Source organism: Lissotriton helveticus, chromosome 2_1 (genome assembly GCF_964261635.1).
Source record: "Lissotriton helveticus chromosome 2_1, aLisHel1.1, whole genome shotgun sequence".
NCBI classification, from domain to species: Eukaryota; Metazoa; Chordata; class Amphibia; order Caudata; family Salamandridae; genus Lissotriton; species Lissotriton helveticus.
Window position 1 is genome coordinate 1,392,938,541 of NC_136059.1, and position 26,804 is coordinate 1,392,965,344.

General features: G+C 46.2%; 1 protein-coding gene across 1 annotated transcript in view; it reads left to right on the forward strand.

Annotated features, from left to right (window-relative positions):
* Nucleotides 1-26,804, forward strand: part of GAK (cyclin G associated kinase) — a 1,786,158-nt gene that overhangs the window by 1,129,375 nt on the left and 629,979 nt on the right. The window contains exon 18 of the mRNA XM_078676333.1: nt 26,362-26,441. Coding sequence (XP_078532459.1) covers nt 26,362-26,441 — 80 coding nt within the window. The remainder of the gene's footprint in view (nt 1-26,361; nt 26,442-26,804) is intronic.

The window sequence follows — 26,804 nt, forward strand, 5'->3', positions numbered from 1 at the left end:
ATGGGACCACAAAATACCCAACAGCTGCCTTTTTTAGGAAGAGATATACAACAATTGGGAGGGGTTTGGTCCAGAAGGGGAAGAAGGGGGGTAGGACCCAAAATCAGTAAAGAGAAAATTTACCCACACCTCCATTCATTTAGGATCGAAGTTACGATCACAACCAAGAAAGACCAAATTAGTTATGTCTCTCAAGGCAATGACTTTTGCCTATTTTATTTTTATTTTCGTAGAAAAAAGTTTGTCAATACTTTTTAAGGCCACATCAGAAACACACCATCAATTACACAGAAAATCGTATCGATGTGAACCTAATAATTACAAAACACAATTGTTACCTACTACACAAAATTCTCTACTAGGATTATTGATAAAATTACACACAAAAACAATACATCAATATTGATACATTCAAAAATTATAAGCATGTCACAAAAAAGTTGTTATCCTAACAAACTATTTATATACACTTTCAAATTCATCATATTGTGATTTGAATCTAAACAACTTCAAAAACAAGTTTCTAACACCCAATAGGTTACTAATCCAAATTCATAGGTGTTACGCAATCTAGTTATGACTCAAATCTCATAATGCCGACGCGTTTCGAGTTCGGGTTTTGTGAATTCCCAACTCTCATCAGGGCAGGGTGAATCTTGTCTTGAACAACAATTTCTGACAAAAAAGAAAAAAATGAATGGGGTTGTTTAGAATAGCTTCTTTAAGTCTTACAGCACCTAATTCTCGAGTTAGTTCGTTTCAAAATAACATACCTTTATGGTGCCAGAGGATGCATCTGGCTTTCGGTTATTCTCATGCGGGGTGGTTAATAAAAGTCTGCAACAAAGTAACATGCCCCTATTTAGTATATGACCATGTCAAACTGCTGGTCGTGAATTAGCGTGTGTGTGGATTGAAAAACTACCGTAAGCCACCAGCTTCGAATTTGGTCCAAAACACGGGTCAGTCGTGATCTTCAAGGGTCGTATTTTCTAAAAAGAATGGGAGCAATTTTACTCTCTGCTTTCTAACTGACAGGCTTATATGGTGTTTGGCCAGCAAGTTCGAACTTACTTGCTGAATGTGGCAATATGCACTTTCACGTTACACCCAGTTCAAGTTAGATCATGGCGGTCTTTAAGGGAAACTGGAAAACAAAAAGACGGGCTGTTGTCAATGCCACATTCTTTATTGTTTCAAGGGATTGACATTATGATATGTTCGTTCCTAATCGCTTACCGAATTCAGAAAAAGAGGGCACCTGGCAATGAATGATGCTCCTTCCTCGGTGAGGTGTTTGTGAACAGGGTTACTTTCCCAGCACAAACGTGTACTTGCTCGTGAAGAGATCACATGGGGTGCGTGCACCAATGGTGGAGCAGCCATGGGGAACAGCCAGTAAAGTGCATGCTGGGCATTGTATTTTACAGAAGTGAGGGAAAATTCAGGAACGAATCAATTTGAATTTTAAATTCTGTTTAATTCGCTCATGCAATTCAGCCCATTGTTAATGCTGTCGAATTTCATAATTAAGTACGCCTCTTTGCGTAATAACGCGATTTCAACATTAGTTGATCGGTTTTTAGAGTCTATCACAGCCAGCACTGTCCAATTGAAATCATTTTCTGAATGGTTGGCAGACATAAAATGTTCAACCATCGGAGCAGTTAATATCTTGCGCCTAATGCGGGATCTGTGTTGTGTGATCCTCGTGTTGACTAGTTGGCAAGTTTTCCCAATATATACTTTGTCACATCTGCACACCACTGCGTAAATCACATTTTTAGTTTTACAATTTGTAAAGCTATCATGTCTCCATTTGATGTGGTTATGTTCAAATTCATTTCCCTCCAACGTTGACGGGCAGGCCACGCAGTACCCACATTTGTGGTGCCCACATATTGGTTTCAAATTCCAATGGGTGATCAAATCACTTTTTGGTTTTGGAATATAGCTGTCAGCTCACACCAACTGCTGACCTATGCTACGATTTTTGTGCATTGCAAAAATCGGTTTAGGCATAGGATGCTCAAGGTTCTCCAGTAGATGCCAATTTCGCAAAATAATTTGCCTGAACTTATTCGTGTGGGAACCATAGGTGGACACACAAACAAGTTTGTCCAAACCTGTCTTGTCTTTTTTCTGCAGTAAACTCTCTCTTGGAGTAAATCGCGCTCTTTTCTTAGAGTGCCTCAGTAGTTTTTTCGGATAGCCTCTCTTTGTCATTTCTTCACAAAATGATGTGGCATGGGTCTCTAATTCAACCAACTCAGTGCAGTTCCTTCTAATCCTTAACAGTTGGCCATACGGGAGATTTTCCTTTAGGCACTGGGGGTGTGAACTTCTATAATGGAGGATGGTATTGCGGTCTGTCTCCTTCTTGTACAGTGTCGTGTTAAGTGCCTGTGCCACAGGGCCTACTGACACATCCAAAAACGTCATTCCGGATTTACTTGACTGCATGGAGAACTTAATATCCATGTGTCTCGTGTTGATCCAATTGGCGAAGGCATCCAATTCTGCCTGGCTCCCCTGCCACAGGTGCCAGACGTCGTCGATATACCTCAACCATTGGAGTATGTTATTTGAAAAAGGATTGTTATTGAAAACAAACCTTTCTTCATATTGGGCCATAAATAATACGGCCATTTCCGGCGCATAGGGACACCCCATTGCTGTGCCCTTCACTTGTACAAAAAACTCGTTCTCAAACTTGAAATAGTTGTTTTTCAATGAAATTTCAGCTAGTTCTATGATGAACGCTGCAGGGACCTGATGTGGTCTTTCCCTCATATCCAAGTAGACTTCCATTACTTGGAGAGCCTCATCTTGAGGGATTTGGGTGTACAAAGATGTTACATCCATTGTCACCATTATTTGATCCTTTTCATCGAAAAATTTGCCCTCCACCTTTGTGATAAAATCCATTGTGTCCCTCAGATAGGACACAGCCTGAAACAATCGGGCGTCCGGGTTTTCTGGGTCCAAAGGAATTTGAATTTTTGAATAGAAAAACACCAAGAACACCAATCCTTTACTTTCTGCCTAAAACTCACAAGAATAGCCAAACATCCCCCGGACGCCCGATTGTTTCAGGCTGTGACTCGGTACTGGAGCCAGTCTCCAAATACATTGATTTCTTTCTGAAACCGTTCATAAGTGGGGTCAAGTCCTATCTGAGGGACACAATGGATTTTATCACAAAGGTGGAGGGCAAATTTTTCGATGAAAAGGATCAAATAATGGTGACAATGGATGTAACATCTTTGTACACCCAAATCCCTCAAGATGAGGCTCTCCAAGTAATGGAAGTCTACTTGGATATGAGGGAAAGACCACATCAGGTCCCTGCAGCGTTCATCATAGAACTAGCTGAAATTTCATTGAAAAACAACTATTTCAAGTTTGAGAACGAGTTTTTTGTACAAGTGAAGGGCACAGCAATGGGGTGTCCTTATGCGCCGGAAATGGCCGTATTATTTATGGCCCAATATGAAGAAAGGTTTGTTTTCAATAACAATCCTTTTTCAAATAACATACTCCAATGGTTGAGGTATATCGACGACGTCTGGCACCTGTGGCAGGGGAGCCAGGCAGAATTGGATGCCTTCGCCAATTGGATCAACACGAGACACATGGATATTAAGTTCTCCATGCAGTCAAGTAAATCCGGAATGACGTTTTTGGATGTGTCAGTAGGCCCTGTGGCACAGGCACTTAACACGACACTGTACAAGAAGGAGACAGACCGCAATACCATCCTCCATTATAGAAGTTCACACCCCCAGTGCCTAAAGGAAAATCTCCCGTATGGCCAACTGTTAAGGATTAGAAGGAACTGCACTGAGTTGGTTGAATTAGAGACCCATGCCACATCATTTTGTGAAGAAATGACAAAGAGAGGCTATCCGAAAAAACTACTGAGGCACTCTAAGAAAAGAGCGCGATTTACTCCAAGAGAGAGTTTACTGCAGAAAAAAGACAAGACAGGTTTGGACAAACTTGTTTGTGTGTCCACCTATGGTTCCCACACGAATAAGTTCAGGCAAATTATTTTGCGAAATTGGCATCTACTGGAGAACCTTGAGCATCCTATGCCTAAACCGATTTTTGCAATGCGCAAAAATCGTAGCATAGGTCAGCAGTTGGTGCGAGCTGACAGCTATATTCCAAAACCAAAAAGTGATTTGATCACCCATTGGAATTTGAAACCAATATGTGGGCACCACAAATGTGGGTGCTGCGTGGCCTGCCCGTCAACGTTGGAGGGAAATGAATTTGAACATAACCACATCAAATGGAGACATGATAGCTTTACAAATTGTAAAACTAAAAATGTGATTTACGCAGTGGTGTGCAGATGTGACAAAGTATATATTGGGAAAACTTGCCAACAAGTCAACACGAGGATCACACAACACAGATCCCGCATTAGGCGCAAGATATTAACTGCTCCGATGGTTGAACATTTTATGTCTGCCAACCATTCAGAAAATGATTTCAATTGGACAGTGCTGGCTGTGATAGACTCTAAAAACCGATCAACTAATGTTGAAATCGCGTTATTACGCAAAGAGGCGTACTTAATTATGAAATTCGACAGCATTAACAATGGGCTGAATTGCATGAGCGAATTAAACAGAATTTAAAATTCAAATTGATTCGTTCCTGAATTTTCCCTCACTTCTGTAAAATACAATGCCCAGCATGCACTTTACTGGCTGTTCCCCATGGCTGCTCCACCATTGGTGCACGCACCCCATGTGATCTCTTCACGAGCAAGTACACGTTTGTGCTGGGAAAGTAACCCTGTTCACAAACACCTCACCGAGGAAGGAGCATCATTCATTGCCAGGCGCCCTCTTTTTCTGAATTCGGTAAGCGATTAGGAACGAACATATCATAATGTCAATCCCTTGAAACAATAAAGAATGTGGCATTGACAACAGCCCGTCTTTTTGTTTTCCAGTTTCCCTTAAAGACCGCCATGATCTAACTTGAACTGGGTGTAACGTGAAAGTGCATATTGCCACATTCAGCAAGTAAGTTCGAACTTGCTGGCCAAACACCATATAAGCCTGTCAGTTAGAAAGCAGAGAGTAAAATTGCTCCCATTCTTTTTAGAAAATACGACCCTTGAAGATCACGACTGACCCGTGTTTTGGACCAAATTCGAAGCTGGTGGCTTAAGGTAGTTTTTCAATCCACACACACGCTAATTCACGACCAGCAGTTTGACATGGTCATATACTAAATAGGGGCATGTTACTTTGTTGCAGACTTTTATTAACCACCCCGCATGAGAATAACCGAAAGCCAGATGCATCCTCTGGCACCATAAAGGTATGTTATTTTGAAACGAACTAACTAGAGAATTAGGTGCTGTAAGACTTAAAGAAGCTATTCTAAACAAACCCATTCATTTTTTTCTTTTTTGTCAGAAATTGTTGTTCAAGACAAGATTCACCCTGCCCTGATGAGAGTTGGGAATTCACAAAACTCGAAACGCGTCGGCATTATGAGATTTGAGTCATAACTAGATTGCGTAACACCTATGAATTTGGATTAGTAACCTATTGGGTGTTAGAAACTTGTTTTTGAAGTTGTTTAGATTCAAATCACAATATGATGAATTTGAAAGTGTATATAAATAGTTTGTTTGGATAACAACTTTTTTGTGACATGCTTATAATTTTTGAATGTATCAATATTGATGTATTGTTTTTGTGTGTAATTTTATCAATAATCCTAGTAGAGAATTTTGTGTAGTAGGTAACAATTGTGTTTTGTAATTATTAGGTTCACATCGATACGATTTTCTGTGTAATTGATGGTGTTTTTCTGATGTGGCCTTAAAAAGTATTGACAAACTTTTTTCTACGAAAATAAAAATAAAATAGGCAAAAGTCATTGCCTTGAGAGGCATAATTAATTTGGTCTTTCTTGGTTGTGATCGTAACTTCGATCCTAAATGAATGAAGGTGTGGGTAAATTTTCTCTTTCCTACTTTTTTAGGAAGAGGTCAAAAACAACAAAGAGGCAGACTGAAAGGAGTAACATGGCACGACCAACAACGACAAATGACGACACGCAGTATGTCGAAAGAGAAACCAGGACCGAGCTCAACGAATCGCTCATAGTAAATATGACAAATACAGTGCTTACAGATAACCAATTGCATGTTTTAAATAAAGGTTTAGGATTTGTTCCAACCCCCACTTTAGATACTTTCAAATTGAAATGTGACCTAGCAGAGTTTTGCAGAAAGTTAAAACTTAAGGCCTCTTTTAGTGAAAAAGATGTTCTAATCCAAGAGAGTGATACCAACTTGAGGAGGAAATCAACATTCAACCCTCCAAAAACCATGGTACCTATTGAAATTCAAACCTTCGACAAGCGATTATGAAAGAGGCGGGAGAGGTCGAACGTATAGTCAAGAAACCTTTCTTTAACTTCACGAAAGAGGAACAAAAAGCATTAGACCAATTGAGGAAGAATGAAAATATCATAATCAAACCTACAGACAAGGGGGGAGGAATTGTCCTCCTGGATAAAGAAGGATATAATCAACAATGCTTCACACTCCTCTCTGATACAAAATTCTACAGAAAGATCACTACAGACCCAACCCTGAGATTACAGAACACCATTAAAATAATGGTGAATGAAGCAGAAACAAATTAGTGGATCACAAAACATGAAGCTGATTTTCTAATTGCACAGAAACCAAAAATACTGTCTTTCTACTCGCTACCCAAAACCCACAAAAACAGATTTCCACCCCCAGGACAACCAATAGTCTCTGGAATAGGTTTAATACTTGAACCTTTATCTCAATTCGCCAACCAATTTTTAAAACCGTTGGTTCAAAAGACTCCCACCTATTTGAAGGACACTAGAGATTTGCTAAATCAACTCATTGGGATGCCATATAATGAGGGAGAAATGCTTCTGGTAGGCCTATATGAAGAAAGTCTCTACACAAGCCTCCCCCCAAAAAACACGCTTGAGACCCTAGAGCATACCCTTTTCTCTGATCACTGGCAATATAAAACACCTAGACATTTTGTCTTAGAGTGCTGCAGACTGGCGTTAACTGAAAACTTTTTTGAATACAATGGCACACTTTTTGTACAATGCCATGGCACTTCCATGGGGAGTGCCTTTGCGCCGTCTGTAGCAGGACTCTATGTGAGCAATTTTGAAAACAAATATGTCCTGAACAATGAGAACCCTTTCTTTTCTAAAATATTGTTTTGGAAACGTTTTATTGATGACATCATTGTGTTCTGGAAGGATAACAACAACAGTCTAGAGAAATGTATCCAGTGGCTAAATAACAGAGACAAATGTTTGCAATTCACCTTCATGGCACAAAAGAAAAGCTTGGATTTCCTGGATATAACTATATATGTGGAAACCGCCAAAATCGAGACAAAAACATATTACAAACAAACTGCAAAAAATAAACCTTTTGTCATACAAAAGCTTCCACCCGAGACCATTAAGAGACAAGCTGCCCTATAGCCAATTCCTATTGCTCAAACGCAATTGTAGCAGACTTCAAGACTACAAAAAAACAAGCAAATGACTTAACAGAAAAGCTGGTGAGAAGAGCTTATCGAATGAAGACAATCCACAAGTGTCAGAAAGGAGCTAGATACCAACCGCGAGAGTGCCTCCTTGAAACAACACCAAAGGAACCCACAGAGAATCTAATCACGTGCGTAACAACTTATAACATGGCAACAAATGCAGTGAAAAAGATAATCCAGAAGAATTGGAGAATTATTACATCAGGAAAACTTAATTGGCCTAGACCAAGATTCGCGAATCGCAGAACAATACATACTCGAACACAACTAGAAACAAGGACAGAAAGTATTACAACAAATTGGAACATGAATCCAGTAATAGGACACTATCCCTGTGGATCCTGTGTGGTATGTAAATTAACATCTGGGACAAAAACCCTTTCTCTGTCTGAAAACTTGATTTGGACCCAACGACAGCACACCAATTGTAACAACACACGTGATCTATATGATCACGTGTCCATGCGGCATGAAATACATCGGCATGACATGCCGAAAAGTTAAAGTAAGAATTGGTGAGCATAAGAGCAATATCAAGACCAAAAAAATGATCACCAAGATGAGTAAACATTTTATTGATCGGAACCACACAGCTGAAGAAATAAAGTGGACAGCCATAGAAATGTTACTGATAAAAAGCAACGCAGAGCGAATCTTGTTTGAGAAAGAACAAAGATGGGTGGACCGTCTGAAAACTAATAGTCAAGGACTTAATGATGATGTACCTTGGCATCAATTGTATTGAGAAGACTCGATTAATTATGATGAAAATGGAAAAAGAGAGGTCTCTGTAGAAAAATCATCTAAAAAACAATACGTTAGAGGAGGGAATTAACACCCTGTAAACAACCTGAAAACCCAAAAAGTTGGGATAGTCAGCACTACATTAAATCACCATTTACAAATAACATTTGTGAATGCTCATAGTTATCACATATGAGTACATAGGCATCCGACACACTTAGTAATTTATAATGTCACTCACGAGTCACCACTTAAGATTGTGCACTTACAAACACAGATTTAGAATTGAATTTTCTTGTAAATTTATGACACCACATACAATAATCATCCACTAAGAAATAGCGATCACCAGAAAACGGTAATATTTGTTAAAAATGTTTTATTCAAGATCACTGCTTTGCAAAAAGAAAAATACACATGACATCATTTTTTTAGATTTGTTATTTCCCCACTGGACTTAATAATTGACCACAACACTGTTTTCAATAAAAGAGAACCCAACAGTCTTTTTTCTATCCCCATTACAAAAGATGATCGGAAAAAGGACAAGCACACCACTACCCTCAACTTCCGGGGGGCAGAGTAAGCACCAGTGAGGAATTTCCTTTGTACCGGTAAGAAGAGAGTGAGGAGACGACAAGACACCGCTAAAGGGAAGTAAGCTTGTTTACTAGTAATAGTTCTCTTTATATATAGAAACCGAGACACTTTCTCAAGCCGCCCAAGGAAGCATACAAAGCCACTTGGCGAGGTAGCGAGAAAAATAATGTTTTGTTTTGTCTTTTTTGATTCAACATAAAGGTCTTTTAAACAGTAGCGCGTAAGCCGTCTTTTCAATATACGAACGCGCCGTTCCGAAAAGCTGGCAAATTCAAAACCGTGAGCACGGAGCCCCTCTAAACGCAAGCTCACAGTATTTACCAAATGCGCATTAAGTCTTCTAAACAGTACTGCGTAAGTCGCCTTTTCAAAATACGAACGCGCCGTGCCGCCAAGCTGGCAAACTCAAAACCGTGAGCACAGAGCCTCTCTAAACGCGAGCTCACGGTATTTACCAAATGCGCATTAAGGCATAAGCATATTTGATTGCGAACGACTATCGATGCAACCAATATGCCTAGATTTTCACACTAAATATTGTTTTTGTTGTTTTTCTGGACAAATTAGATAAGAACATGCTGGTTAACTCGAGTGATAAACGCTTACACGTAAAAACCACGTTATAACATCAAGATTTTTCGCTCTGATCCCCATGTTCACTAGGGGAGTAGGATACACATAGAACTCGTAAAAATTCTTCAACCTTCAGTATAATTACCATAAGATAATACCCGCTACTCAATGATGTCAATATATAAAGAGGGTAAATAGCTTACTCTGAAAACTAGCTAAACGAAAACAAGTTGAAGCGAAACATAGGGCACACTGACATGCAAATGTTATATGTCTTTTGTTGTTTTGTTTCTTTTTAACTACAGGTACGACTGGCCTCAGTCATTTTAAAGTGGAATACAGAACCACTTCTAGTAACTACACAAGTTGTGTAAATACACAATTTTTGCAGTGGTCCTGAAGAAAGCCCCATAGACCCGGCTGGGCACAGTGGGGCTGAAACATTATCAGCCTAATTTTTTACTAACGTATAGAGAATCTAGTAACCTGATCCATAACTACACACAATTTTTTTTTCTCGAATCATCCCTCTTGCCAATACATATTTACCTTTTGAAGATGATTTAGAGTATTTTAACTCCCAATATTTTTGAGCACTTAAAGATATTGTTTCTGGACACTGCTACGCATCCAGTGGTTGCATACAACTAAACAAAAGACCCTATGATGATGCACTTACGCAGCGTAAGTGGTGGAGAATCAAGATATACCGCCTTTCCATCTATGTGCATGTATGAGGGTTTTAAATCAAGGTCAACCAGTACCATAAAAAAACCCTGGCTACGTAGTTACAAGTGGTCCATTCTCCCTCATTTGATTTTTGATATATAGTTTGGAAGCTGAATGGATCTCATCTTCTTTCTTCCTCCCCCCATTTTTTGACTGAAAACAAAAAATGTATTTGCACATCAACAGCCAATGTTGGTATTGGGCTTATCTCACCCCAGCTCAAATTAATAAGTACTTCCCCCTCACGGATTTCGCCTGCCCTTGATGCAGTCAGTTAGATGTAGACATCCGCCGTATGCTTTGGCAATGCCCGGTCGTAGAAGAATACTGAAGTATTGTGAGAACCACACTGGACACCTCACGCTGTCCCAACTAGATGGAAGGTGCATATACTACACCTATTTAGCAGGAATAAAAAACATAGGGTTACCACCCGTTTTCTGGATCTAGGTTTAATATCCAAAACGCTTGCTTACCAAGCAATGGAAATTTCCCTCTGGCACCTCACAAATTAGCATTGCGCCTGTCCCTACTTAACTGGGCTAGGGCAGAAGGAGTGGTTCCCGCTGGTGTCTCAATGGGACACTATGGTGTCGAAGTTACAGGACATAGTTAATTTTTTTTTTTTTTTTTACAGAAAGTTATAGCTAGGGATGATGATTAAGGTCTGTGGTGGGTTCAGTCAGAAGCAGGATTTGAAGCAGGAGAGGGAAAGAAGGGCGGAGACGGAGATTATTAACATCATGGTGGTCGCTGATATTTGCCAAACTGGACAGCAGGATGATCAAACTGCCAATGAGCAACAATAAAGTCTGGTGCAAGGTCTGCAATTTGAAGACCGCATGAGCAGTGGCCAGCCTAATGAGGCCTAATTATGAAAAAGTAGGTGCTAATAGAGAACAGGCAAATTGCAGAATGTAATGCTCGAACACGTGGGAGAAGAGGAACTTATTTTTCCATCTGCATATCCCATGCAGCAGTCCACTGGGGATCTTCTGAGTGTGGGAGGCCGTGTGGTGACCCTTTCTTCAAGAGGGGAGTTTCAGTTGCCCCCAGGACATAGTTACTAACACTGGGGAACCCTGGAATGATATCCAGGACTGACACCCAGTGCTCGCCCTCCTTAGGTACAGGGGTAGAGTAGCGCTGACTTCCAGAGATGTATGGCTCCCCTTCATAATCCCGCTGTCACTGAACCGCTATGCCAGACACGGCAGCAGGTCTCATGCAACTCCCTTACCCCTCTTTGATTAAGGTATCCTCATTTTGTTGTACCCTATGTCCACAGTTAGGCCTAAGAGACACCATGTCGGGGGGCGTGGTTTGGCGCCGACTGGGATGGCCGTGTGAGCGTGTAGCTCCGCGCCGAGTCCCGTAATTTATCCTGTGAATACAGCCTGCGGGACCTCTAGACGCATAAAATTCGCCTTGTAAGGTGAATACAGATCAGGGCTGAGAGTCTGGCTGCTGGCGGTGCCCCGGGGGCCGAGCGGAGACGGCGATCCGTGACACGGAGGTGCCTGGCCGGGTACAAAGGCAAGATGGCGATGTGAGGAGCCGGAGTGGACCGAGGACTGTGGGCGCTTGTGGCTGGTGACCTGGTGGCTGCCGTGTGGAGCTTGGGTGCAGAGCAGCGCTTGGGGACACTTTCGGGTACGAGTGAGGGGCCGGAGCATTGTCCCCCCCGACTTGCGGTTCGTGTGCTCCTCGCGCCCTCCCCCTCCCGCTTGCTGTCCTGAAAGCTGGCGCAGGACGGACTGACCTGGGGCTGCGGCGCCTGTGGCGGGCGGAGGGCGCATTTATTGAGCGCTGACCTGAGACGCCTGGAGGGACCCGCGCTGGCAGGCGGACCCGACCACCTGAGGACAAGCTGTTGCAGGCGGGCAGCGGACACTGGAGCCGCGGTTGCAGGTTGCAAGCTGTTGCAGGTCACGCAGCTGGGGACCCGGGCGCTCGGGAGGTGTTGCATTGCCTGTGAGCTCCTGAGAACGGGAGGCGCCCTGCATTTGGCCCGGGACCACAGGGGCTTACTCTGTTAGCGGGATTCGCCCGCCTGTATTGCTAGGATTACGGAGGTGGGACGCATCTGGAGCGGGGTCTATGGATGCTTTGTTGACCTGCTGCAGAGTCCTGGTCAGGTGGCCGGCGTGAGTGGCCCCGGGGGGCTCCCGCCTCCTTGCCTGGAGGAACGTTGCTGCCCGGGAGGCTGGATTTGGGTGGTGACCCAGGGCCTTAATGGTGGCACCGGACTATATATTGCTGGTAGGGGCTGGAGCCTGAAGGTGCGTTCTGGGGTCACGGCTGGCATAGAGCGGACGCCGGAACTGACTTTGCCGAGGTGTGGGGTACCCTGTGGTGTGTCACCGCTATCTTCCCCGGGTAGGCGCAACTGGTGGTGTGACAGGAAGGGGTGCTGTGGTTGGAGGGGCCGCAACTGGTGGACTGGAGGGGGCATCCTCCGAGCGCAAGATGGCCGCTGCAGGCGGGGTTCTGGGCGCGCCCCCGGACCAAGATGACGCGTCCACTTCGACTCCACATGGAGGTGCCCAGGCCCTACAGGATGATACTACGCCGGAACAGAGGCTGAACTCGCGTCTCGACGCTATCCTGGCTGCGATCACCACGACGAAGGAAACGCTGCACGATGATATTGCGCAGGTTGCCACGGGGCTAGGTCTCCTGAGGGCTGACCACACCAAGCTCTCGGATAAGGTGAAGGAACATGAACAATTACTCCTGGACTTGAAACCTGCTGTGGTGACGGCGGAACATAAACTAACGGATATTCTTGGTCGTTTGGCGATTCTGGAACGACGGGCGGAAGATGCGGAAAGTCGTAACAGAAGGAACAACGTGAGGGTGGTGGGCCTTCCGGAAAGGGTCGAGAAGGACGACGCAGTGGCGTACATGGAGGACTGGTTTAAGACGGTGGTAGCGCCGGAGGGGCTTTCTCCTTTCTTCTCCCTGGAGAGGGCACATAGGGTCCCGGCTAGGCCGCCTCTGGAGGGCCGTCCACCCCGACCGATGGTGGTGAAACTGCTGCACTACAAAGACCGCGACCTCTTGATACAAAGAGCGCGATCCCAGGGTCCCTTCCAAGTGGATAATAGCAAGGTCACCATCTTTCCGGACTATACGCAGGAAGTGCAGAGACACAGGGCATCCTTTCTGTCAGTTAAGAAAGAGCTGAGGGAAGAGGGGATTCAGTATTCCTTGCTCTTCCCTGCCAAATTACGGATTATCCTTGATGGCAGGACACACTTCTTCCAAACTCCGGACGAGGCCTGGTCGTGGCTAGAACTATACCGTGCTGGAACGGACCGCACGAATAAGAGCGGAAGGGAAAGACCAAAACCGATCAGGATCAGGAAGTCGCAGCGCATTCGTTCACGGAATAAACTCCAGCGGGCCATGCGAGATGCCCAGATGGCGGAGGACAGAAAGGGGGCTGTGGCTGCAACGGCAAGCATTACGGGTTCACAGCAGGAAAGAACGTCGGAGGGGTCGGCCTCGGAGGGGGAGGGTGAGAAATCTGGAGGCGATGACTCGGAAACGGGGAGTGCCAGGGGTCCGGTGGTTACCCCACAGACTTCAGATGGGATGTTTAACGAGTGATGTTTCGGTGACTCTGGTAACCCTGGGGTGCCTGCTGGGACTGACTCTCCAGACTTTTGGTTTGCGGTCAGGTATGGGGCTGAGCAAACAGCATGGGACTGGGGCGCGGGGTGGGAGCTCTGTCTGCCCTGGTTCGGTGCCTTATCACCCTCTTTTGGCCATTAAGGCCTTCTGTGGTGGCGACCACAGATTAGTGTGAGTGTGTGGTTTTGATGGTTTGGAACGGGACTGAAGCTGGGTTATTAGGTCCTGTCCTGGGGAGTGGGGTTTGGGGTGTTTTGTGGGGGGGTTGGGAAGGGGGGCGCAACTGCTGCAATGCGGGATACAACTGTTTCATGGTGATACTGTGCAGAACTGTCTATTATGGGGTCGTTACCTAATGTGAAATGTATTACGTGGAATGTCCGGGGACTTCAGACAATGGTGAAACGTCATAAGGTGCATGCATACTTGGTGAGGCGGGGAGTGCAGATAGCAATGCTTCAAGAGACTCACTTAACTAAGAAAGAATGTGGGGCCTTGCAAAGGAGGTGGCGGGGTCAAGTGTTTGGCACAACCTATTCAGCATTTGCCAGAGGGGCCCTAATATGGGTGAGAGCGGGAACTCCGTTCCAGGTCACGACACAGCGGGTGGACCCCGAGGGTAGGTATGTGGCGGTGGAGGGACGACTTTACGGCAGAGAGGTGGTCCTGTGCAGTGTGTATGCCCCCAATTCTGATCAGGCCCGTTTTTTTGATGGCCTAACGAGTTCGCTGGCTCACTTTTTAGCTGGCCCGGTCTTATTAGGGGGCGACTTTAACTCGATCACTGATGTGGTACTGGATAGGTCACATCCGCCGTTGGTCGACTCCCCAGTACGCAGGCTGGCGGCTCATAGGAAGGATTGGCAGGAGAAGTGGGGATTGCTTGATGTGTGGAGGGAGCAGCATCCGGAGATTAGGGACTACTCCTACTTCTCTACAGTGCACGAACTGCATGTTAGATTGGATGCAGTGCTGTGTAGTGGCACTTTGGCGACGCTGGTGTCCAATACTGAGTACCTGGCTAGGACCATATCGGATCATAACCCCCTATTGGTGACAGTGCAGTGGCAGCGGGCTAGGTCGGCGGTCCCATCTTGGAGGCTGAGGCCTGAGACACTGGAGGATCTGGTGTTCAGTGACATGGTTCAGCAGGGCGTTGACCGCTACTTTGTGGAGAATGAGGGCTCTGCCGCGTCTCGATCGGTGGAGTGGGATGCGATGAAAGTGGTCGTGAGAGGTGTGTGCATGGGTAGATTCTCGAATGCGCGGACGGCGGTCTTGAATGATTTGGCGAAAGCGGAAGGGGAGTTGCGTGGCCTGGAACAACAGAGGCCTGACCGGCCAGATCTACAGGAGAGATTGGCGGAGGCAAAGGAGGTGGTGGCGACGGAGACTGAACGGCTGCGGTGCTATGACTATAAGTTGTACAATCTTAAGGTGCATGAGGAACGTGATAAAGTGGGTGCACTCCTTGCCAAACTTGCAGATCCAGAGCCTAGGGGGTGCCCGGTCATGAGTATAAGAACAGAGGGAGGGGAGGTGGTCTACTCACAATCAGCTGTGCTGGCGCGCTTTCAGTCGTACTACACGGGTTTGTATGAATGCCACCTGGAGGTGGAGAGGGACGAGATAGGCGACCACTTGGCCTTGCTCCCACTGCCAGTGCTGGACAGTGAGGATGCCAAGGAACTGGGAGGTCCGATAACATTGGCTGAGGTGCGAGTGGCTATTAAACAGATGGCTCGGAATAAAACCCCAGGGGTGGATGGCCTGCCGATAGAATTCTATGCCAAATTTGTTGATTCCCTAGCGCCAAAATTAGTGGTGGTGTGTGCGGAGGCCAAGCAACGAGGTTGCCTGCCTGAGTCAATGAGGGAGGCACTAGTGGTGCCACTGCTGAAGCCAGGCAAAGATGCGTTGAGTGTGACGTCTTACAGGCCGTTATCGTTGTTGACGGTGGATTACAAGATTCTGAGCCGTATCCTGGCCACCAGGTTACTGCCGCACATGACAACACTGGTGCATAGGGACCAGGCGGGGTTTATTCCGACTAGGAATACCTCCATGAATATACGACGGCTGGTTCGAATTTTGGACAGTGCTGGGTCTTCGGCTCTTGATTCCGTGGTGTTGGCGGTTGATATCGAAAAAGCTTTTGATAGCCTGGAATGGAGGTATTTAGACGAGGTACTGCTGAAGTTTGGAGTTGGGGAGGGATTCCGGAGTTGGACGAGGGTACTTTACACGTCGGCTAGGGCGAGGGTGCGCCTGGGCCCGTTGATTTCTTCGGCCTATCCTGTTTGCAGAGGGACGAGACAGGGCTGCTCATTGTCGCCCCTGCTGTTCGCATTGGCGATGGAACCGCTGGCGGCGCAGGCGCGGACAGGTGCCATGTATGGAGGGGTCGTGCAAGGGCCGGAGTCGCATTATATATCGTTATACGCTGACGATTTGCTTCTGTATTTGGCGGACGCTGAGCGATCTTTGGAGGGGGCTGTGGATATGCTGGATGGATTCGGTCGGTTGTCAGGCCTTAGGGTGAATTGGACTAAGACCTGTATATTCCCACTGCGGGCGGGCACACCCTGCCCCCTATTAGCAAGGGAGGTGGTATGGGAGCCCTTGGGCTTCACCTACCTCGGGGTGCGCATTTTCCACGAGGCGGCTGACCTGCTGGAGGGGAATGTAGGGCGTTGCATACGTGCACTAAGGGGCAGCATGACTTTCTGGGCCTCGCTCCCCCTGTCGGTACTGGGCCGAGTAGCGCTGCTAAAGATGGTGGCGCTCCCGCGGCTGCTTTATTATTTTCGAACATTGCCGGTATGGATTCCGCAGCGGGTCTTTAAGGAACTGAGGACGCTGGTGACTGGCTTCCTTTGGGGCCAGGGCCGGCGGAGGGTGGCGCTGGAAACTCTGATCAGGCCTAAGTCTGAGGGGGGAATGGCAGTCCCCGATTTTGAACTGTATTACTTGGCGGCACAACTGCAGATCCTAACACAGAATGTTGCTCGAGAATTCAGGGGTCCTGAGATTGACCGTGGTGCTGGTATTCCAAGGTGCGTCCTTTCTTATATAGTCATGCAACAGAAACTAGATTTGAGGGAGCTTACGGTGGAGGAAAGGACGCTTAGGTTATGCTGGCAAAGGAGCTTGAAACGGGCGAGGAAAGTCCGGCCGTATGCACCGGAGATGCCGCTGGGGATGTTAACAGCGCTACCGCATGGGGGTGACTGGTCTAGGCTTCTGGAATGGGAGGAGTTGGGGCTACAGATGGTGGGGGACCTGTACGTTGATGGAGCATTGGTTCCCTATCAGGTGCTCCAGGAGCAGTTTGGTTTACCGGACGGCACCTTTCTATTGCACGCGGCAGTGGTGGCGGCGCTGCAAAAGCATTGGGGGGTGGGGCTCGCTGAGCCGGAGGTGACCATGGCGTGTCAGTATGTGGTGATGGCCGCGGGCACGGTTAAGGCGGTGACGTGTCTCCACATGAGAATGTTGACCGAGGGGCTGACACCGATGCTGGCATTGAAATCGCGATGGGAAGATAGCATAGGCAAGCCCATTCCGGACACGGTCTGGAGTCAGATCCTGAGGCGGACGTGGAAGGGCACGAGGAACGCACGATTTCAGCAGGTGCATTTCTTTATATTACATAGGGCGTACCTGACTCCGGAGAGGTTAAGGCGGTACTTCCAAGTGCTTGACGCAGTGTGCCCGAGGTGCTTGGCTCCCGAGGTTGACTTGGATCACCTGTTATGGGGGTGTCCGAAATTGGGGACGTATTGGCCGGAAGTGGGGATACTCTTGAATGCGGTGACAGATAGGGAAGTGGACTTTGATATGGCGGCGTGTCTCCTGCTTTGGTTCCCGCATACTAAAAAAACGAGAATCACGAGTAAATTCATTGATTTGGGACTTATGTTGGCGCAGAGGGAGATAACCTGGCATTGGAAGTCTAGGGAGGGCCCTTCAGTGAGGAGGTGGATGAACGAGCTATTGAAATGGGCGGGCTGTGAAAGCATTATTAGAATGCGGCAGGCTACTAGACTTGGCAAGGAGAGCTGTTTGGACATGGCGAGAGCCTGGGAGTTGGTGGTGCAAGCGTTGCGTGATTACATGGTGGGAGAGGATGAGGAGGAATGATAGTCCAAGCGGATTCCATGCACTCTTAGCGATTGCGAACGGCTCCTGGTATGTGGCGAGCCCCTGAGATGGTACGGATTTGGACGGCCCGCATTAGCAGCAGCAGCAGTAGTAGTAGTTGGGGGGGCGGGGAGGGGAGGGAATGGGGGTCTTGAGGGGGGTTGCTCGACATAGCGGCCTGGATTAATCTCGGTAGATAGTGTGTGGGTCAGCCCAGGTACCGGGGGGCTCCTGAGATGGTGGGTAGGCGCTCTGGCAGTCATACTGGGGAGACCTGGGAAGGGGAATGTGGTACGGGGTGGTCTGAGCTATGTTGGACGAGGAATGGGCTGATGACGGTGTTTCCTGGAGCATTTTGAGTTCGTTTGTTGATGCATGGGGGGGGGGGGGAGTTTTAGGGGGGTAAAAGCAGATACTAAAAAGTGATGCTGATCGGACCCAGGGGACGGGGTACACAGAAACATCTTCCTGGGAAGGATAGCCCTGGAGTGCCGCCCAACCTCCGGGTTGTGGGCTAAATGGCTGTGTATGGTATCTCTGTCATCTTTAAGGCTGTGATGCTGTAAGTGTAATGATTGGCCTATGTTGTGGTCTTGTTTCTAATTCTGCAATAAAAACACATTTAAAAAAAAAAAAAAAAAGAGACACCATGTCTGAAACACCTACAAGTTGTCCAGTGGTCAGTCTCTTGGGTATTGCTTTGACCTATACACAGACACTGGCACAAGTCTTCTCTCAGTACCCTGTTGAACAACTCATCTGTCTTTTTATAGGCTGGTGCTGGATATTGTAGCATTTGCAAGCAACTATACATGGTACCTATGCATTGTTCTTGTTGTATGCTTAAAATGTGAAAAATTTCAATAAAAAAAGATTTAAACAAAACCAAGCCAATGTTGGTAAGGCAGTACTTAAGCCTCTGCAACCCCCTCAAATTAACCACTACATAGGGAGAGGGACTGCTTTACAGTCAATGCAAAGCATGTGTGTCTACAGCACACATGCCTCAAACAGATTATGTTACCCTGTAAGCATCTGTTCTTAGCATGTAGTGCTGTAGAGTGCCATCCCTCCTCCCCAAAGTTTTTTTTAAATTTGCAGTTTATATCCTTTGTTAAACCAGCGCAGGGCAATCTCAATGCTTACATACACAGAATTCTTTGCATTCTTTACATTCTCACTTACGGTAAAACAATCTGAAGATGGTGTCGATGACCATGTCCTGTATTCCCAAGAGGAGTTGTCGCACAGCCTCGTGACTCGAAGAAAACTTCTTGGAACAAAAACAACTTGAATTCATCCAAGACCAACATTAGATGGTGGACCTATGCAAAGTATGTGAATCTACAGCACTACATGCCAAGAACAGATGCTTACAGGTTAAGTAACATAATCCATATATGTTAAGAACAGATACATGAATCATAAATGACTATATAAAACATCTTCCTACTCCCTGAAGAGATATGGCCCGTGGCTTGCATAATCCCTGTCCGAGGAGGCTTTAATGCAAGAAGGGGTAAAGAGCCCAAATACTTCCAGATGTTTGGCACCGTGGTAAGACACTTTCATGAGATTGTCTCCATGTAATTCACTTAATCCAAATACAAACATTTCTTTCTGGGTGACTGTTAAAAACCTTTGTGCTTGTCAATTCACTTCTTTAAACACTAGTATTGCCAAATTTGATATGATTTTCCTCTGACAGCAAATTTAGCACTTCTATTGTCACCATCTTTCCAGCTATGAATAGAAATTTGCCTAGCCTACGAGAAGGTAAGTTTCAATTCTATTAAGGACGCGGAGGCGAGGATTATGCTATTTCTTCTTTCACTTTATTACAACATTTTCAAACAGCAGCTTATTAAAAAACATGTATAAAAACTACATTTCCCATAGAACTAGGGAAAAGAAAAACACAGTCTTTGGGCAGTCCTTCCACAGTGTCCATGACTCTATTCAATAAGATCATTTCCTGCACTTCCTCTTTCTTCGCTGGAGGAACTCTCCCAAGTTTACGCATTTTGTTTAGCACCATCGTTGCCTGTAAGAAACAACACCAATCAGTCATAGAATAACACCATACTAGGCATAGGAAGCAAAATTGCAACCTAAATTAGGCATGTAAACACAAACGGTGTAATTGATAAGGCAACAAGCAACCAATCAAGAAGAGACTACCCAGTTCAATCCCATGACCCCTTTATAATAGATAAAAGGATTACTTACATCCATACGGGGCGGGATAGCAGCCAAAGAGCTTGCAGGGAGGGATAATCTTTGCCTCCGCGTCCTTAATAGAATTGAAACTTACCTTCTCGTAGGCTTGGCAAATTTCTATTCTATGTCGGGACCAAAGGCGAGGATCATGCTCCTTTAAAGCTTGTCAATGACCATCTGAGCCACATTCAGCAGTGGTTTAAAATAGAACCTTTTAAAGGTAGAGTCTGACGACCAAGCCGCTGCCTTCGTAAGGTTTTCTAACCGAACACCTTGGCTGAACGCTTTCGAAGCCATCGCCCCTCGTGCTGAATGTGCACCAAACGCTCTTATATTAATGCCCGCATTCTGCATTTTCCACCGTACCCAGCGGGCTATAGTGGGAGATGAAACCGCCTTAAACGGCTTCTTAAGGGCTATCAGGAGTTGTCGTTCGCCCGGAGGCTCCTCATAGGCTTTCAGGCATTGAACCACACAGAGCTTTGGTGACTCCTCAAATGCAGGATAAGAGATTGTATGGGTATTGGACTTAGTGCGCCTACTTACCGTGAAGGTAACACCCTCCGGAGAGAAAACCCTCGCTGTAATATCTGAAGCTCCGACATCCGATACTCTCCTGCACGATACCAAACATAGCAACATTGCTAATTTGGCCGACCTTTCTTTCCTAGAAAGAAAACGGTTTGGTTGCCAAGATAACAGTAAATTCAAAACCTAATTAACATCCTTGAGGACTGAATAGCGGGGTTCTGGAGGTAAAGATAGCCTAATACCTCTGAGAAGCTTAAAGACAAAGGGATGGTACCCCAAAGGAGCTCCATCCACAGGTGCATGACCCGCTGAAATGGCTGAGCGGACTGTGTTCACTGACCTATACGCCAAGCTTTTCTTTGCCAAATCCCCCAGATGATTAAGAACATGCGTTGAATGTGCGACCACGAGATCCACTTCCTGCCGCATACACCAACATACCCATCTCGTCCAGGCCAATCTGTATCGTTTGGACGTGCTGTCCGCTCAAGCCTTGGAAAGTAGGAGTTCAGCGTGCTCCGAAATGCCTGCCAATCTCCAGCGTTGCCTGTAATCCGCCTTGCCATGAGTTGAAGTGAGCTGTCCTCCACCAGGTGGTGCCAGATTGGAAAATCCCAAGAAAGTTCCAGAAGAACTGGAAACCAAACTTGTGACCTCCAAAACGGCATTACCAGAACCACAGAGGCTCCCTGCCTGCGCACTTGCGCCGCCGCCCGGGTGATCATGGAGAACGGGGGAAACGCATACCCGCTCTCCTGACTCCAATCCTGAGTGAACGCATCGATCGCCACTGCCAGCGGATCCGCTCTCCAACTGAAGAACCGGGGAAGTTGCCGATTGAGGGGACAAGCAAAGAGGTCGATGGAAAAAGGCCCCCAGCGTTCCTGCAGGTAACAAAAAATCTCTGGATCCAGCTTCCAAACGCTGGTGTCACGCAGGTAACGGGAATGCCAATCCGCCACTAAGTTCTCTTGCCCTGGGAGGTACTCCGCCGTGACCGAGATCTGATTGGAAAGGCAAAACTCCCAGAATTGCTTCGCCATGTTTGCCAGGGCTTTGGACCGAGTGCCCCCCAGGTGATTGATATACCTGTCCGCTGACAAATTGTCCATTTTGAGGAGTACTGAAGCTTGGACGGGGTCCTTGGTCCAGCAACGGACTGCAAAGGAGCCCGCTAGAAGCTCCAGACAATTGATATGAAGTTGCTGCTCTTGAGGAGACCAACTTCCGCCGGTGGAGAACTCCCCACACTGCGCACCCCAGCCTCCCTGGCTGGCGTCCGACTCTATCACCAAATTGGGCACGGAACCGAAGATGGCTCTTCCATTCCAGGCCTCCATGTTGGATAACCACCACTCTAGCTCTTCGTGCACCTCTTCTGTCAAAGGGACTATCTGAGAATACGTCAGGCCTCTCCGCAGATGATGAACTTTCAAGCGCTGAAGGGCCCGGTAATGCAAAGGACCCGGGAAAATCGCCTGAATGGAGGCCGAAAAAAGACCCACCAGGCGGGCTATCTGACGCAGATAAATCCCCTGTTTGGCCAGGGTTGGCCGAATCTCGTGCCGAATCTTCGCCACCTCCCTGGAGGGTAGACTTAGTGAAGACGAGACTGGGTCTATCACGAACCCCAGAAAAACTGCCTTCTGAGTTGGGACTAGGAGGGACTTCTATTCGTTGATCACGAACCCCAACTCCTGAAGCAAAGACACTGACATCTGCAGGTGACTCCGCAGCTGCACGGTACATTGGGCCAAGATAAGAATATCGTCTAAGCAGAGGATCAAACAGACTCCGTGTGCTCACAAGTATTCCACCGCTGGCTTGAGGACCTTGGTGAAGCACCACGGGGCAGAGGAAAGCCCAAACAGAAGACAATCTAGTGGCAGGAATATATCTCTGAGCAAATGAATGCCCTCCATTTTGAAATGCCTGTACACCAGCCACTCGTTGAATTCCCGAAGGGTGATAACCAGTCTCCGACCGCTGTCTGTCTTGTCCACCAAAAATAGGTTGCTGAGAAAACCTCCGGGATGGACTTCCGTACAACACACCGCCCCTTTGCGGAGCAGGTCGGCCACTTCCAGGTCTACCATATCTGCGTCCGCCTCAGAAATAAACTATTGGGCGCAGATGGACATCCTAACTGGGAGAACTGTAAAATTCTATTTGGAACCCTCTCACTGTTTGCAGCACCCTGTAAGAGTTTCCTAATTGGGGAAGAACTGCGCCAGCCTGCTCCCAACTCGCACCTGCGCAGTGGGCAAAAGACTCACTGTTAACATTACCGTCCCCTCCTTTGTAACCTCCTTGGCCTCGGGAGCGCTGTCCTCTTGTCGGGTAGAAGTTGGTAAAGTGCTGATGCGTTTGGTACTGCCCACGTCTGGAGCCTTGCCCCCTGCCCTGGGGGTTCTGGTGTTGAGCACGGCCGGGCGGGCGGCTCCTACCCCGACCGGCTCCGTGGGAAACCCAAGGGTTAAAGACTCTCTTAATATTCACTTTGGCCTTATCTAAGGATGTAAAGGTGGCAAAGAACTTGCCCAGTTCTTGGACGAAGGGCTCGCCAAATAAACCCCCTTGTGCCGTTGCCACTGCCTCGGAACAGACCAAATCACCAAGTTTGGGGTCAACTTTTATCAAAAGGGACCCACGTCTTTCCGTTGAGAGGGCACAATTGGCATTGCCCATAAAGCAGATTGCCCTTTACGCCCAAGGATCAATCAAGGAGCCCGAACTACGGGCCTACTCCACCATGTCCACTATTTTCGTCATTGAACCAATGGCGTCTAATAGCTTGTCCCGACACGCACGCCAGGAACGATCTATCCCTTTTTTTGGGTCTTTGATGAACTTAGCTAGGAAGGTGGCCATCTTTACTTCAATTTCGGTAGTAAGGGCCATCTTACCGTCCAGGGTAGGTCGGGGGCATTCCGCTCGCAGTCGACTTCTGGCCTCATTCTCTAACGGTTTTCTGAGCTGGGACGCTACATATAAGGCGGCCTTCTCGGAGGGAATCCATTTAGCCGACCTCGGATGCACAATATCATCCGTGTCTTAACATGTCGGCAATGCCCGCCTTAGGTGGTTCAGTAGAACCCGATGGGCGCCAAGACCTCGAGGAACTTGCTTCCTCATCGGACACGTCCGGAGTGCTGAGTCTGGGACAAAACCGGTTGGGGGTCCGAACTGGGAGGAGCCGACTCCTGGGGAAGCACTATGGGCTTCTTGGGGGGAGGGGAACAGTCTGGTTCCCTCGGGGTCTCCGTCGGGTTAGTCTGGGGCGGCTGTCCCACTCTGGCGCGCACCTGCTTAATTTTATCAGCCAAACACTGTTCCATCGGGGTCATAAGCTCAGTGACTGCCCTATAGATGGAGTTATCCACCTTATTATAAAAATCATCATCCCATTGTAGATAGGAAAGGGAGTCCCCCTTCTCATAGTATTCGTGCTCCATGGCCAAGGAAATAACACACACAAGCTCAAAGCCAATGAGCACACTCACGCAGTGCGCAAGGAATGTATAGGCTGAGGGTCTCTCAGGGTATTAAGGGGGCCAAAGGCACGCAATTTATGGGGGTTGTCAAATCCCCAGGACACCACAACACCCTCAAGGTACAGGGGGTAGCTGCCTGGACGGGTGTCAGAAAATTACTCGGGATAGAAGCCAAACAGAAGTACTGGCCCTGTAGAACAGGGCGTGAGGGCTCACTCAGCCGGTGCAACTTCACCACTACCTACCCGTGTATCAAAAATGGGCGTAGGACCAACTGGGAGCAATACAGACCCAGTCTCGCTGGGCGCTTCAGGCAGCAAAAAAGAGCGCGGGCAGAAATGGTGACGAAGCGCTTCTCTACTCGATTTGACAGAAGTGCGCTCCGAATCACCGATACGCGATGGCTCCACAGCGCCCTCTAGCGGGTGGCGGTCCGCACCGCAGGCGCAAGAGTAAATATCAGGAGCGTCAAGCGTTCCCGGGGCAACAAGAATCTCGGAAACTAATATTCCCCACAGATACCATAAAACAATAGCGTAATACAATATTACCGCATTAGACAGTAACTGCACAATTGAAAGATTCAAAAGCACTTATCTCTAGCTGCTGAACAGCGAAGAAAGAGGAAGTGCAGGAAATGACACAGCATCTTATTGGATAGAGCCATGGGCACTGTGGAAGGACTGCCCAAAGACAGTGTTTATCTTTTCCCTAGTTCTATGGGAAATGTAGTTCTTATACATGTTTTTTAATAAGCTGCTGTTTAAAATTCCAGTCCTGGCATAGAATATGAAGTCGATCATTGGCATAAAAATTGTCTTGATTTTAAATTTTTAGTAGCGGAGCAAGTTATCGATAACTGCGAAACAGTCATTATTGTAGCCATAAGACATTAGCAATATTCCTTGTTATTGCTTTTCTTGATCTCCATCTTTAACTAGCTGCTTTTGCCATAATCCTGAGGAAGAATTTGTAAATGATTAGAAATTTGTCCGGTAGATAAGTTCCACATGTTTTTTATGAATGTATGTAAAAAAACGACAAGCACAAAATACCTCTTTCATGACCTAAATTGCTTTTTGTGTGACCAGAACAGGGTCTGCTATGTCAATAACCCCACCAATATAATGCAACACCTCCAAGGTTAAGACAATAAGACAAACAAGACAAACAATGTTTTGTTCTATATTTTATTGTATTATTAAAATGTTTTCTTTGCACATTAAAAATCTTTTTTCAGTTTACATTACAATATTTTTGACTTTTTGTATACATTTTAAATAGGGAAAATACATAAATACATATACAATACAGTGATAATCTCTTCAGACAGTTGCATCAAAATTCATGGCTTACTCAAGCCTAATTACTTGTGGTATCAAAATTATTAAACCCCAGCAACCTATAGTTTGTTCATTCTTACCACCCACTCATACTCGTGATGTCTACAGTCATACTATAAATACATATCACTAGAGATTCAGCCCTCTGAGGGGTACCACGCTGTATTTGAGAGATCAGTATTTGTAGTTGCCTATAACACAGCTTCTGATGGAGTTGTCTCTCACGGACCACTTCTCAGGGAATGTTGGTCTACGCACGTTTCAGTGGCAACACCACCTTCCTCAGGACCAAGATGTAATGAAAGAATCTCAAACTCATAAAGGTTGTCTGCAACAATAAAGCCTGTTTCTTGAAGAAACCGTCTTTTAGCATAAGTGCCAATAAACACCTGAAAACTGGCACTCAATCTCTATTTATCACGAGCAGTTGGACTGTAGTTCAATCCTTATTATTAGACACGTCTCCTATCTCGCCCATGATTTACAGCATTTTCAAGTCCGCCATTTAAGTTATCAATTGTAATGTGTTCTTTAAAAATGTTGCTTCCTCACTCTATGATGGTTTCCTAGGGTGAGTATACCGGGACTCTGTACGGGGCGGCAGGTAAAATACGTAAGTATGCTTGTGTACTCTGATTACATCCTTGCAAAAATGTCAGATCTCTAGACCCAAAGAAAGCCATTAATCAAGGTCGATATTTCATATCAAATTCTGCTTCAACTGAGTTTTTATTTGGATTGTATCAATAGATGGCTTCAATGAAGATGTTCCAGATACAGTTCCATACTGGATTTGTGCCCCGAAATGCAACAACTGTGAAATTTGCTAAGTATGTTAATTCATTTAATCTATTTCTTGTTTCTATGTATTCACTCTAAAAGTCTGAAGAGCGGTTTATGAATTCACTGGAGAATTTAAAATAAGTGACAACTATGGTAATCAATATTTTGTAACAATTTTCATAAAGATATCTGTTAATGACACCCTACCCATTCTGACAGCACAATAGCCCCCCGCTGTTTTAAATATAATTCCACAAAGTTTGCATTTGACAGTTAAAAGAGCAAAATGTAAAACGTTGAACCATTTCTAGCTCTCAGTCTTCTCTATCTATACAAGTCAAGTGTTAATACAACTAACCTGTTTAAATGCATATGTCTCAGCGATGGAGAAAAGGCTTGTTAAGGACTTT